This window comes from Camponotus vicinus, unplaced genomic scaffold (assembly GCF_025532165.1).
Source record: "Camponotus vicinus isolate PSW18456_S1 unplaced genomic scaffold, iyCamVici1.0 SCAF_2, whole genome shotgun sequence".
Taxonomy (NCBI): Eukaryota; Metazoa; Arthropoda; class Insecta; order Hymenoptera; family Formicidae; genus Camponotus; species Camponotus vicinus.
Genome location: NW_028141956.1, coordinates 6,292,852 through 6,308,082, shown reverse-complemented (window position 1 = coordinate 6,308,082; position 15,231 = coordinate 6,292,852). Strand labels below are relative to the sequence as shown.

Here is a 15,231-nt window from a genome sequence, read left to right as displayed (position 1 = left end):
TATGTTGATTCATTATTATTAATTGTTTCCACGAAAGACCGATAACGTGCTATTATTAGCGGATTATAAGAAATAATCTGAGAAGATTATTTATAATGTTAGGAAAAGACTATGTGCTCTCTCAATGATAATAATGTCTTAATAAGAAATTTATCTCGGCGTGAGAGGTGGTAAATTTATATATTGCGTATAAACTTACGAGATAATCGTCATTACAGACGAAGTATGCCTTGTTTAAGACGATAGTCGGCGAAAACTGGTGAGTAAAAAATACCGGAGATCGCGTCGAAGAATCATTATTCAAATTATTTGATTCGCGGGAAACAGGATTATCATTTAAGGATCTCTTTGAATTATCAAACATTTCTTAAAGGTCATCACTGTGCTCATATGTTCTTTTTTGCTTTTATTCGGAAATCCGTAAAATTCTGTTGTCTTGTGTAAACGCGAGATTCTGCACAAATTCCAATCGACTGAAAGATAGAAGTAGACTCGGTGGTTATCACACTTTATCATTATCGAATTCGAAGATAGTTAAAAGTAATTTTTGACACTTAACATATTTATAAGGTTTTTTCATTATCATTGAATTTAAGTTATCGTTTAAAAATCGAAAGTCAGGAGTGTTTTAGCGACACTTGATATATATTACCTTTAGTGTTAAATTTCTTGTGCATTTTTGTAGTCACTTTGAAAGTAAATAAATATATAAAAATGATAAACGTGGAAATTTACAATAGTCGAAGAACATGTAAAAATACTGTTTATCTACATAATCTATTCTGTTCACTATTTAATAATTTCTTGATAAATTTTTGAATCGTCCATTTCGCGAATTTAGTTTACATATTTTTTAATCACACATATTTAAAAAAACTTTTCGTTTAATAATTTTTTTTATATCAAAAATTCTTCACTATTAAAGTTTTGTTTACATTGTTCAATATATTTAAAAAAGTTTTTTCACTCTTCAATAATTTTATTCGCCACCAATAAATCTTTAAATCCTTTGCCATTAAATTTTGTTTGTATTTTTCGACACATGTTTTTTTACATTCGCGAGATTGGACGATTTTAACGATTCTTGATAAACTTGCAGCAACGTATGTGCGAGTTTTTACGATTGTGCGTGCATTTATATTCCAAGAAATTTTTTTATTACGGATAAACAATCCGAATGCATCTATGCGTGTGTGCATACGAACGCAAACTGAACGGCGACATCTCATGTCTGCTTCAAATCTCAGCGGGAATATTTGTTGAAATTTGGCAACAGTCAAAATCCTTATTTTTAGCGTCACCCAGCTTGCGTCGACAGAGCGAAATCCTATTGTTTATTACCAAATAAGCCGCAATGTTTTACCTAATGTAAAAATGCATGTCCCGCACAGGTTTTCAAGAGACACTCTCTTATCATCTACGTATATCTAAATAAAACAATATCATTGAAGAAATTTTCGAAACTAGATTTTATCACACGTATAATATATTATATAACAATGATAAATTTATTTATCCCACAAAGTCTCAAAAATATATCTGATACGAAATATTAATGTATTATTGATTAGCGCTACTTATGCGCCGCTTCTGTTTGTTGGATAATTTAATTTAAAATAATTTTATAATAATTTAAAATAATAATTTAAAATAATTTTTTAAATGATATCTAATATTATTTAAATCGTACTTACATTCATGAACTTAGTGCGTGTCATTTTAATTTATATGTTCACTTGTTGCAAGTTTATGTTGTGCACAAATCGACTGATCAACAACCGATCGGATATCGAATAAAGCGTTTTTAAATAATAAAACATATTACGATGAGTAAAAGTGTGATAAATATCAGCGAGTGATTGTTTTATCGCGACAATTTTAGAGTCGTCCTCTTTTTTGCGAGAAGAATTGAGTACGCGAGTTGTTATTTTAAGATTGTCTTGTTAACATTGATAATGGAAATATCGATAATGGAGTCTTGATTTCGATCGAAGCGTCAATGATCTCGAGACTGACTCGTGACTGATGTGTGATATCTTGATGCGATTTTGGCACCGATACGAGACTCCTTGATATAAATACGTACAACGAATGCATCGTATTATCATACTACAACAATGACTAGTAAATCGTAAGATTTAAAGCGTATTTTGGAATATCTCCATCAATTTTATTTAATCGCAGAACTCATTTTTACTTGTGAAAATAATGTTTGCTTGCGACTATCGCATGCATTTTAATTCTCGCAGACATCAAATTGTGCACATGAGACATAATGACGATGAGATAAGCAATAGATGCTCGTTTTTATCATGAAACGATTAATTCAAAATAATTGCGTGAGGAATAAAAATTATATTAGATAAGATACGATTTGTCCGATTTACTATATTGAAACAGACACCTGAGTGATGACTATGCGTACAATCGTGACGTCAATGACGACCACGTTCCACTGGGCAATCGGCCCCTAATCCAATTTTAGTAATTAGGCCTGACCGATTGGCGATATGATGAATAGACTTGAAAATAAATATCACGCGAACAAAATTTCATTAAATTATCGGAATCAATTCATTTTATAAACTATTTTAATACGGACACATTAGTCAGTATCAGCAAAAGTATCAGCAAAAGAGTCAAGAAGGTTCATCTCTTGGTGTGTGCATCCAGAAATTGCATTTTTTTATATGTGTAATTTCGAGATGCACACATGCACGATGCTTCTTAATTCTATATGTGTATACATATATATATACATATATATATATATATATATATATATATATATATATATATATATATAATGTATGTATATATGCGTGGGTACCCTGAAGATCTTTTCATGCGTGTCACGCGTGTCCGATAACAAGTCCTTAAGAGCTCATTCGCGTGCATGAAAACGTTGCTCAGAGAGACGTTGCTGCGAAGATCATGCGTACTTTATATTATCAAGCGAATTAATACGCGAGTATACGCAATTATACGCGCTATTGAAGATATATTTCTTGAAATTTATCTTGGTTACTTTGCATTAAAAAATAAACCGAAATTTCATATATATTTCACAGATATATATTATGAAGGACGAAACGAGGTACATACTTGTTACAAAGAAAATACAAAGGAATACTTATTATAAAGAAAAATATTATAAAATTTCAATCAAATTTAATTAATAAAACAATTATTTTAAAGCTGTTAAAATAATACCAACTAAATTTACTTCGTATTTAACAATTGACACATTGATTCGTCTCGATTTTAGGATTTGTTATCATGTTTAATGATTTTTTTGATCACGTTTAATCAAAGGAAGAAAGATTTTACGTTACAAAGCTTAGAAGGCTTTACAATAAACATATATTTTGAGAAGTACAAATTCCTCTTTTACACGAATTGCGACGGGCGTGAAAATCATTCGTAATCAGTTGGCAGCTGATCAACTAGTTAATTATGATGACTAATGTGAATCGTTACCGCAAGTAGTTAAACACTAGTCGGGTTCACAGTCGGACTCGCAGTCAGGATTGTAAAATGCATTGTTTTAGCAGAATAGCAGTCGGCTTGAGCGTCGCAATTTTCAATTTGCAACGAGACATCGAAAAGACGCGTCTATCGCTCGTAATAACACTTGACGGATTACAGCGGACTCTTAATATTGTGGCGAATTGCCAATAAATCGCGAACGTCCCATCTATTTTACACCTGCCCGAAGTAAATCGTACGACGCGAAAAAGTACGCGAATTACGTGAGGAATATTTATTAGAGGCTGTCAAACACAAAACACATTTTGCTTAAGTGATTTACGTATTTTACGCAGAAAAATGCCTACAGAACGGTTGTACGAAAATTATACTTTTGCAACATGTCCTTGCGTATCTTTCGATTTCGCAGATTTATTTTTAATCAATTGTGATGTGACATTTTTTATAGATTTTTCATATTTTTATATCAAATTCGAAAAATTCGAAATGAAATATTTCCCATAATAATTTCGCGCAAATTTATTCGCGTTGGCCGGCGTTTCTAAATTTGTTTAAAGATTTCGACACGCGGCCGGTCATCGTAGCAAGGCCGATATGCTTTCGTGTGACACGCGATGAGTCAAGGTCTATCACGTACATTTCTGTCAACTATCATGAGCAAATCATGTTTTTTTTTTGTAACTTGTATCGAGTGTTTCTCTATCAACGAGAAAGATCGCGACGCAAATATCGCAAATGTTAAGTATAAGATTGAATCTTTAAAATGCACATGTCAATGCATAGAAATATGTCAATAGTATAAAATAAAAAATATGCGCGTTTCTTTAATCGCTATTGTATCCGACAACGATTACATTTCGCGAAACATTTATTTAAAATGTAGTCTCGCCTACTTGGCAATTGTTCAAAGGTCGCGTCGCTAGGTCCCGTGTTACAGGTTTATGGACCATGAAAAATCTCGGACAAATCGTTAGTTAAAATCGCAATGTTTACATCAAAAAACCCATAAAGTTTAATTACGAAATAATAATGGAAATATAGATTATAAAATGCATCATAAAGGCAAGCAATATAATAAATTACGACAAATGTCCCATGTGGATATAAACTTTTGATGTGATCATCGTGTCATCGTGTATGTAATAATGTATATAATAACATATATACAAGATTATGGGATATATTTCACATAAAACTGTTATAATAAATATTTAAAGATACATACGTGCACATTGACTCTTGGCAGGCAGCCTTTTGTCTAGGGTTCGTCTAGCACAACAACAGCTACAGTTTAATTATAAACTGTTTCTACACTTCTTAACATTATTAGAAGTTGCAATAACTCATAATTGCATATGATCAAAAAATATCGTCAAAATTTTATTATAAATTTTAAAAATAGTATCATAACATTTATCACCGAGACAAAACATGTGACTTCATAACATTGTAAAGACCAACAATAAAGCATTCAGAGTGCGGCTAATAATAGTAAGAAATATTTTCTCAAGTCGCATGCTCATGTAAGCAGAAGTTTGAAAGAATGCAGTTTGCAGTTCATTCCAAACACAGAAGAGCATTGACAAATCATTGTTAAAAAGTCGCTTACAATCGTATTAATATAGTCGAAAGGATCGAACTCTTGCTGTTCCTCGTCCGCATTTGGCGGAGGACATGGGTAGAACGCTTGCGACGGTCTAAAAAATATTCCAGATTTTCGATGAATCTTTCTTTTTATATCATATATATCGTGTCATGATATTTAACTTTATTTTTCGTTTTTTGTAATAACTTTAATATGATATTCAAAATTTTCCTTATAGAGTTACTTATTTGCTTCTAAATTTCATTAATTTTTTTATACCTTTTTTGCATAATACTTTAGTTATAATATTGAGCAATTTTCCGTAAAAAGTAAAATATTTTTTTTTATTTATGTGCAGACGTATTTAATTGCTTTATCTCGAAATTTATAGATATCTTTCCCTGATGCTGAAATTAAGAAGAAACAGTCTGCGATATGAATATACCTGCGAGGTCGATTTCGGCGGTTTCCCTTCAATTTCGCCATTAATCTCGTAAATTCTTCCCATTCTTTATCCACTTCCTCTTCGCTACCTTCCGGATGATGTAGAGTCTCCTCTAGAAGTTCCTTCTTCGCGATTTGGTTCGCCATTTTTGCGCTCTTCGCTTGATCGCGTCGATTTCACGGATTATGCACTTGTATTCGTGTAGCCGGTCGATATTTTTTCGCAATGCATTAACGCTTTATGACCTTCCACTTCTCTGCATGTTAAATAGACAGTCCTGTATTTTCTAAGAAAAAAGAATTGATTGACAGTCGATTGTGTCGCTTCACCATGTCTAATCTTGCTTCTTGTTGATCCAATCTCTTTGTGACGCAATGAACTTATAGAACTCCGTTGCTCTTTTTCTTCATGAAATCGCAGCACAAATCCAGCTAAAAGCTTCTATCCATCTTTCTCTAATCTTATCAGATTGGGTGTTGAGAACACACCGGATACCGGAAACGCGTAGAAAGCGCGGCAAATGAGAAGGGAATCGTAAAAATTGAAGAACTGCGAGAGAAAACTCACGCATGAAGCAAGTGAGTCACACTGACAACGAGACAAGAGAGCCAACCGTGCAATTCTCAGATAGAAGGCCCTATAGCTTGGTCCAATTTATGAACTCATTAGGCCTCACTGACAGCCGTCGACATCGCACATGCACACGCGCGATTTTTCCCCTTTCCCTCCATCCAGCCAAATTACCCATTGTCAACGGATATCTCGCGTACGTCGCAATGTTAGAAGAATTCGCCACCCTTTATTAAACTCGACATTTTGATTCAATTTAAGTGTATTAATTATTATTCCATCTATAAAGAAGTGCGTTTGCATTTTATTTTATATTTGCTTTTGTTGCACATTTTATACATTTTATACAACCATTTAAAAAATTGTACTTTAAGTAAAGTTACCGATTATAATCACCGACTTTTTATAATTAATTATAATTAATTATAAACAGTTGTAGTTCATTCGCGCGCAATTATACATTTAATTACAAAAATGAGAAAGTTTACTTTTACAGATAATAAAAATTTGTAAAAAAAATTACTGCCACGCACATACGTTGTTGCAAAAAACACAATGACATAATTGATTTTATCAAAGTACCGCCTCGGTCGAGAAAATCTTATTGATAGCATTTCTAGTAGCGACTGTACGAAAGCCGTGCACGGCAATTGGCTACTTCCCTCGACAAGGGTTCGTAGGAAGCTGCCTTCAAAGTCATGAGTTATCATTGATCAAAATTACCACGTAATTTGATGGATAGTCGTCTTAACCAGTCCCGGCCGTCAACTCCGATCGATGACTTCTCCGATTCCGAAGTATTATTTTTAAATAATAAATTTTTAATTCCTGATGTGTGTATGAGACGTTATATATTTAGACATTTTGTCAGTTTTCACATTTTATAGCATCTCAATAAAATCACTAGAAAATTAATACGATTTACAATCAACTTTTGAAAAGCAGCGTAAAAAATTGTTTCACGATTAACATTAAACGGAAATCTTTTACTGTATCTAAAATAATATACTCGCACGATGTTAAAGACGAAATCTCTTTACGTACCTCTTCGTACGATGGCTAAGTGTCGAGTAATTTTCGAAGGCGGCATGCGCATAATTAAACAAGAGCATACTCAGCGGCATGCATGTAAGCAGAAAGATTTCTAATTGTTGACCTACCATACCGTATAAATCGTTTGTTTGATCTGTTCTACATCGGACATCGCGATATAAAGAGATAATCATGCGTATCTACATGCTGCGCTCAAAAGCCCCGCCAAGCGCGCAAATTTGCGCCAGCAAATTAACGCTGCACAATGATTTAACTTCCGATACAGCACACACACACACACACACTCTTTCATTATAGCTTAATAACACTCACAAAATGTATTATATCGCACTTGTCCCTAAACGTTCAAATATAGATATCGAAGCTGAAAATAAAAAAAATTAAATCATGAGTGCCTATGAGATCGATAGTAAAAAAGGAGCCGATTTTATACGCGATAATTAATTAATATTATTCAATATTATATGCACATTTTAAAATAACGATTAGTCTATTTAAAACTTTTTGTTCGACGAGCGGCAAGTATTCTGAAAGTGAAAAACACAAAGACTCGACGAGTACAAAGTAGAGTCACATATATATATTGCACGTTTTTAGCGACGACCGGTTTATCTAGTAATTAGGCACTTTTGTACGTCATTAAATCAGAAGACGTCACAAGACACCAGTTCAACCTTTCTTGATTACGCGAAAACTCCTATTCTGTTTCATTTTACATACAGCCGGTATGATTCCATCACGTTAATAAAATTGTTTATACAATGTAAAATTTTCGCGAAACTGCACCAACCGCAATAGAACACGACATCGTTGTGAGACATGCGCGAAGAAATTGAGAAGAATATCAAGCAATAAAAAGACGACGTTTTCGCCAATCGCGATTGTTGACAGTGAATATCGAGCAACGAAGCCCCGACAATCGCGACAATTAATCGCGATAAAGATCCGTCAAAAGTTGACTCATAGTCAGTGTGAACCTGCAACTGAGATAAATTCCTTCCTAGAACAAATTGACCTCTCTATAATTTCCGAATGAGCAATGTGCGTTTTGCATTCTCGCAAATGAGTATTAATGTATAATAAGTGATATATTTCTTACGCTTTGTTTTTTTAAGCTTCACGTAACATACGTATTTTTGTCATTTACGTAAATTCCTAAGAATCTTTTCTCCACACATGTGACGTTCATATATCACTGTATGTACATACTGTAATTTAATAACATTTTCATACAGTTGCAGTTGCAAAATACCAGACTTCGAATGCATCGAATACTATAATTCATAAAAAAAATTGCAACAGATTTTAATAATATTTCTATAATTATATTTTCACACACAATATAAAAAATCTTTACACTAAATTTATCAAAAAAATATATTTTTAATACAAACCAAATAAAAAAATACAAGATATTTAGAAAATACCTAAAATTATATCAATATATATAAACTTTTTTAAACAATCTATATAATTGCCTTGTTAAATATAAATTGCGATATATGTATACATTATCATGGGAATGCGAGTCTCAGAAGGCCACGGATGTCCCATGGGTTCCATGACCCCCTGGATGTTAGATCGTAGTGAATTAGTTAATGTGAGTCACATGGAGCACGGCAATGAATTATCATGCTCGCAATACGTCAACACTGCAGACGACTGCATTTTGGACAGGATCGTTCGTCCAATCATTGGATCTTCCTTCCTGTTTAGCCGCGACGAAAAATTGAATCTCGCATTGTCTCTACGGTCCTTATTATAATATATTCTACCTTCAAGATACATTTTTTACATGTGGTTTATAAATTGTCATGTCCTTAAATTTTTTACATTGGTTTATAAATTGTTATGTCCTTAAACATATAATCGATTACTTTACAAAAATTTAATTCTTGAAAAAGATAATATAGAAATAAAATTACTTCTCTCTGCAACAATTGATTTAAATCTGATTAATAATACTTAAACTTAGATTGTTCTCTTATATATTAATTTTATATAATTATACAGAAAATCTAAATTTTAATAATTTTAGTATAGCAAAATAAATTTGTAATAATTTAACGAAGAATTAAGTTTAGGATGTGCGGATATAGCTCCATTATCGAGCATTCAGGTAGAGATTGGATTAAAGAGATAAGTTTCATTAACGTCGGCTGTGATGTCATTAACTGATGACGCTTTAATAAGTCACACATTATTCTCCATTAGCAGGCAATTTAATACGTCCATCGTTTCGGAGTTTAATCAGAGGATAAGTTATGCAAATTTGGAATCAAGCTTGCGCTGCGATATATGTATTCGATCTTTGACTTCTTCGTTAATTATGATAGTGATTTCATGCAATAACATATTTTTCATTTAAGTTTTTCATTGTTCTCGGTTCTTCAATCATGCGACCAGCCACATTATCGCATACGAAAGCACGATAGAAACATCGTGTCGTTTCTGCTTACTCGATAATGTGGCGACAAATAAAGTGCGTATATATATTATGTGCCGATAACTTTTGAACTCCCTGTATATCTATTGACTTCATCGGACAGAAAAATATGCAAATTGGTAGTAAATAGGTATTATGTTCGTAAATAACGTTAAATTATTATAAAATAAATATACGCAAATATTATACAACATATATACATATTATGAAAATTAATGCATACATTTTTTTAAGAAAACAAAAATTGCTTCGCGTAATTTAATCGATAATATGTTAAATGAATCGTAAAATTTGCAAAAGCAATAGATTCACACTTGTCAACAATTAGAGCTTACGTTCTACTTCGAAGATTGACCTTCCGTAAAATTGTCTTTCTTAAGAAAAACGATTCTTTTCTTTACAGTCGCTTATGTAGATTCTTCTTCTTTGCAAAAAAAAAGTCAATGGTGATAATTGTAACCAACCTTCGTCACGAGAAACTCTAATTGCACTGCACGTGCATCATGTGATTTGCAAAATTGTTACACGGAAATCTTTGCAATTATTTAATCATTATTTAAAAATAATCAAAATATATATAATTATAATGCAATCATTGCGATGCATTTAATATTAACAAAGAGAATTTTATATAAATAAACATATAAGAGGTAAGATTTTAAGTTGTACTTGTGAATTTTAAGAAACATTATTTTTTAGAAAAAGTATAATTATAGTCGATAAACTAATTCATTTAATTTTATTATAAAAACTGCAAAGAACAAATGTAAATTTCTAAATTTCGATCGACACATTGAGTGAAAAAATATAATGATGTGATTTTTATTCACATGTTGAATGCGGTGCACAACATAATATATTTAATCGTTTAACGGAATGAAATATAAAGTCTACCAATGAACTCTTAAAAAAATGATTCTATAAAATCCCAGATGTTTCAGATTAGATAAAATCTTATCAAAACTTTTGCAATAGGAAATTATTATAAAACAATTATCATAAAGTAACCTTTATTTTTATACAAGACGAGCCTTGTGTAAAATAAATTAATTTTTCTGCTCATGTTTTTGATTCTTGAGAAATTAATAACAAACATCAGCGTTTTTAATTTCTTGAACTTGTTCCCTCTCGACAAGGATTGATAACGTGAACTCGAATCAGACGCCGCGTCTGCGCGACTGTTTTATTTGATAAAGTATACTGCCCCTGTAAAAATGAGCGAAAGATAATAAAATGAGCGAAATATGATAAAAGATTCTGATTTACTTATAAATTATTTATAAATTTTGAAATTGGTTGTGTATATATAAGAATGCATACTGGTTAAATATATGTGTTAATAAAGAGAAAAAATACAGCGTATAATATTTATATATTATCCTATATCATTATAAGATATTGTATGCACACACAAAATGTATCACATCAAAATATGCTATAAGTATAAAGTTACAATTCACATAAAGTTATTGTATCAAAAATAATATGTTGTTTTATTATACTTTTAATTATATATTAAAAATATAATAAAACAAACATAAGATATAATATAATATTAAAATATATATATTACAAACATAATATTATAATATATATATTAATACAATATAATTAATTTCTTTTATATGTCCACTTGTAAAACACAATTTTTCAAAAATATTTGTATATGATGATGAAAAGTGTAATCAATTTGTAACACTTATAAAATGATATTTTACGACTTATTTGCTTCCAATAATCTGTCTTATATTATCGGTAACACCCACTCGCAAAGACGTAACAACTGTAATCGAGAACGAGCAAGCAAGTCCAAGGTCGTCATCATCATCGACCAGCGATCAAACCGCAACGTTGATTATGTCATCGTAGTGAACTAGGAATTGTGTTTCCCATCAAATCATTGAATTACACACGCGAACTGATTTGTCTTCCAATAAACATTATTTGTACAATTCACTGATTGAATTGAAATTGGAATTGAAAGAGAGAGAAATCAACTTTCCATAAATCTTACATCAACAATTCCGTTATGTTTTCAAATATTTAAAGAAACGTTATATCGTAAAGCGTATAAATAAAATTATTTGTATATAACGAGAATACAATTTTAGAAATAAAATAGCATACAAATAAAACGGTATCAAAAAATATATCGTAATAAAAAAAATCTTTGTATTCAGTACTAACGACGATTAATGATTGTTAACTGGATACAAATCGGCATTTATTAACTTCCGATTACTTTTCATATTCCATGTAAGAAAAATTAAACCAATAACAAAACATAAGAAACAAGATGGAATAAATTAATTTTTAATATTTCTGTTTATAAAATTAAACAGATTTAGGAACGAGTTTCATCGGCCGCACACTCATATGTTTAGCGAATTCTTCCGAGGCCTTGAGCTGATTCGGATGATACGTGATACCACCCTCTCTATCGACCTGCTTCATATGCAATCTCTCAGGATCGCCGGCGATCAGGACGGGTTTCTCACCGGCAGCGGGCAAGTTTCTCAGCTGTTTAAGCAAAGCCGACAATCTCTCCTTTGATCCGCTCGCGAAAGCTTCCGGATTAATGGCCATAAAACAATGTCCGACATCAGCGATCTTATTGCCGGTCTTCCAAGGACGAATGTTCGGTCCGAATTGACTCCCGCTGAGAATACCACAGAGTATTTCGACCATCAGGGCTAAACCATAACCCTTGTACCCGGAATTCTGCTCTGATCCGCCGAGAGGCATCAGTAGAGAAGCTTCAAAAGCCTCTTCGGCATCGCGGGTCACTTTTCCATCAGAATCGAGCGCCCAGCCTTCAGGGATATCTTCGCCTTTCCGAATGGCTAGCTCGATTTTACCCACGGCAACGGCCGTGGTCGCCATATCGAGAACGAATTCGTCGCCATCGCTCGTAGCCATACCCAAGGACAATGGATTTGTCCCTAGACCGGCTTTCACGCTGCGCGTCGGAGCCATCAATGGACTCGTGTTGGTGCAATTGAAGCCGATCAGGCCTTGCTCCATCGCCATCATGGTGTAGTAGCCGCAAATACCAAAGTGATTGGAGCCGCGTGTTGTCACCATGCCGATGCCGAATTTCTTGGCCTTTTCTATGGCGAGTTCCATACAATATTTACCGATCACTTGGCCCAGCGCGTTTTTCCCATCTACGAGAGCTATTGCCTGAAAATCGCGATGTATAGAAAGTTTCCAGGTATAAAATCTGTAAGTCCTAGGATCTGGTGGAACTTGGCGTCGCGATCTAGTTTCGCTTTCTCTTTTATTTTAAAAATAGATTTCCTTGAAAATAAAATTCTCACGAGAGATTTCGTTGAAAATAAAATTCTCCCGTGAACTCATTTCTCTTCGAATGAAATGGAGATGCAATTATTGCATTAGACGAGCTGAATGACACACATCACGTATGAATAAAGTAATTATCGCCGTACACGCGAGTACAGCGCGCATTTTCGACAATATCTGTAATTTTTGCGAATGAGAAGTACCATTTCAAAATGTAATTAGAGTCGCGCTAATTAATACTGGAGTGTTTATTATTGATCATCAAAGTGTTAGCACATCTATTCGACAAATTATCGCGTACATGTTTTCGAGAAAAAAATCGGCAATTTTCGTAATAAAATTTAAAAATACTTTACTTTAAAAGGCAAAGCGATAAACTAGTTAACATTAATTTTGGATAAATATTCGTAACTTTGTTTCAACAAATATAACGAGTGATTTTACTGAATCGAATGCATAGGGAGCACGAAAATAAAGCATAGATAGTAATATGTAATTGCAGCCACTTAATATTTATAACTGATCGAAAATGCGATAAAGAAAACATATGTAATATAAAATCTGCGAGACAGCGACAAACACATTTACTAACGAAGAAAGCAAATCCTATTAATCAGGAGGACGCGTATCTTATCAGGTCATCGGTTGTTAAGATACGAAGGCCAGTCGTAGAACGAGCACGCGCCATAATTATCGTGGAATAAACACAATTTTTTATAGTACCACGTATATAAATCTCTCTTAATTATGCTCCAGTGCTCAAAAGAAATTTATGTCATTGATAAATTTGTTTTGCAATCAATTGATAACGAACAATATCTTTACACATGATGAGTAAAAGTACAAAGTATGCGAGCCGACATGTTGTTAATTAAAGAATCTCGAAATAAACGTAAATGTCTCGTGTAATAAGTCAAATATGTACAGAACTTAAGAATTTAAATTCATAAGTCAAACATTTCTTTTCGCGATACTCAAATTCCACCATCATTAACTCGAGAGATTTATTCGAACCTGGAAATCGGTGATAATCTGCGGTCGGGCGGTAGGATCGGTGATCCTATTCTCAATATCCTTCACGTACATCTGCATCCGATTCATCCCGTGGCTAAAATGACCTCTATAGTCTGCTATCATCAAGTGATGACCAACGGTGTACGCGTCTTCCAGCGAGGTTCCGGCTTTGCACATGCAATCCTGGATAAATCTAATGATTTCATCCTTAGGGACGACTTTCTCATCATGATCCTGGCGTCCAGACATCATTCTGTTAACGACAATGCACGCGTGCGATGACACGCTCGTTGTTGCAAGCTTGTAGAAGCGACTGAGCATCGCTCTATGAACGAAGACCAACATTGACTCCTTGTCGCTCGATGATCGCGATCGGCCAATCAACTTGTACTCTCACTCTATCGTTTAGTTCCCCTTATCGAACACGACTACTGTCTCGCTGTATTAGATTGAGCAGAAACGTTGTTTCTCGTATTTGTTGGTTCAACGCGTTACAGTTGCTTTATTTTATCATCGCTTATCATTTGCGATGCGACTCGAGGTCAGATTCGCGATTAGCGTGTTTCGTACTCAAATTTTTTTTTCGAGATCTCACATTACATTTATTTTCCGAATTAAGAGCAAGATAAAACAAGCTCTATTTTTTTCTACATTGCACTTATGCAGTAAGAGAAAAATTTCTTATCTATCTCTTTCTTTTTCCATATCAAATCGGTTCAGTTAAGTTCCTCTATCTCGTTTGAATTAAGCGCCTACTCGTATCAGGGAAATCACGTGGTTGGCGCTGTAACTGGTTGAAATATTACGTATCAGCGATTGCAGACTCGAGTGTCCAAAGAAATCGATGATGATATGGTCTTCACTTTTACTCATTCACCTTCGCGCACAGATTTAATTAGATTTCACATATCAAATATTTCCAATGTTTTCTCTTACAAAAAAAACTTATGACACTGTATACTTGATTTCATAGGTGAAAAATTTGCAAGCATACCTCACATGCTGCGTTCGCTCGTCACATTGTCGACCGAACTGACATCACGAAATATTGAAGAAACTGTAGCGTTTTTTGGCGGGAACTTTGAATACTGTTGAAATCAGAGTTGTTGACAGTTTTTAGAAAAATTAATTGAAATAAGTGTCCTCTCTACATTTATGATTTCACGTAAAGGCTTTTTTATGTTTATGTATTGTAAAGAATTTAAAATAAATAATCCTAAGAATGATAAAAACCAAGGAAACATTTATTATTATTTGCTAAATTATGTATATAATGTATTATTATGCATTTTTCGCACAGAAGTTAGATTTGCGAATAGTCTGTAA

At 33.2% G+C, this 15,231-nt stretch overlaps 2 protein-coding genes across 8 annotated transcripts in view; both read right to left on the bottom strand.

Annotated features, from left to right (window-relative positions):
- The window catches only part of Clc-a (chloride channel protein 2), a 31,850-nt gene that overhangs the window by 7,458 nt on the left and 9,161 nt on the right, over positions 1-15,231 (bottom strand). Inside the window, exons 1-2 of one of the 7 annotated variants that reach the window (XM_083092434.1) lie at positions 5,520-6,424; positions 5,099-5,186 (exon numbers count right to left, since the gene is read on the bottom strand). The exons of 2 other annotated variants lie outside the window; for them this stretch is intronic. In XM_083092434.1, coding sequence (XP_082948560.1) covers positions 5,099-5,186; positions 5,520-5,665 — 234 coding nt within the window. In that variant the 5' untranslated portion in view covers positions 5,666-6,424. Of the gene's footprint in view, positions 1-199; positions 618-652; positions 1,448-1,694; positions 2,184-5,098; positions 5,187-5,519; positions 6,425-7,454; positions 7,474-15,231 lie in introns of those variants that run through there. 4 more of the 7 variants (XM_083092440.1, XM_083092437.1, XM_083092439.1 and 1 more) reach the window with 4 other exon arrangements.
- LOC145967491 (putative oxidoreductase YjmC) lies at positions 9,298-14,953 on the bottom strand. Its single transcript, XM_083092446.1, has 2 exons — positions 13,906-14,953; positions 9,298-12,771 (listed from the first exon to the last, which is right to left on the bottom strand). Exons 1-2 carry the CDS (start codon positions 14,248-14,250, stop codon positions 11,923-11,925), a joined length of 1,194 nt encoding a protein of 397 aa, XP_082948572.1. The 5' UTR covers positions 14,251-14,953; the 3' UTR covers positions 9,298-11,922.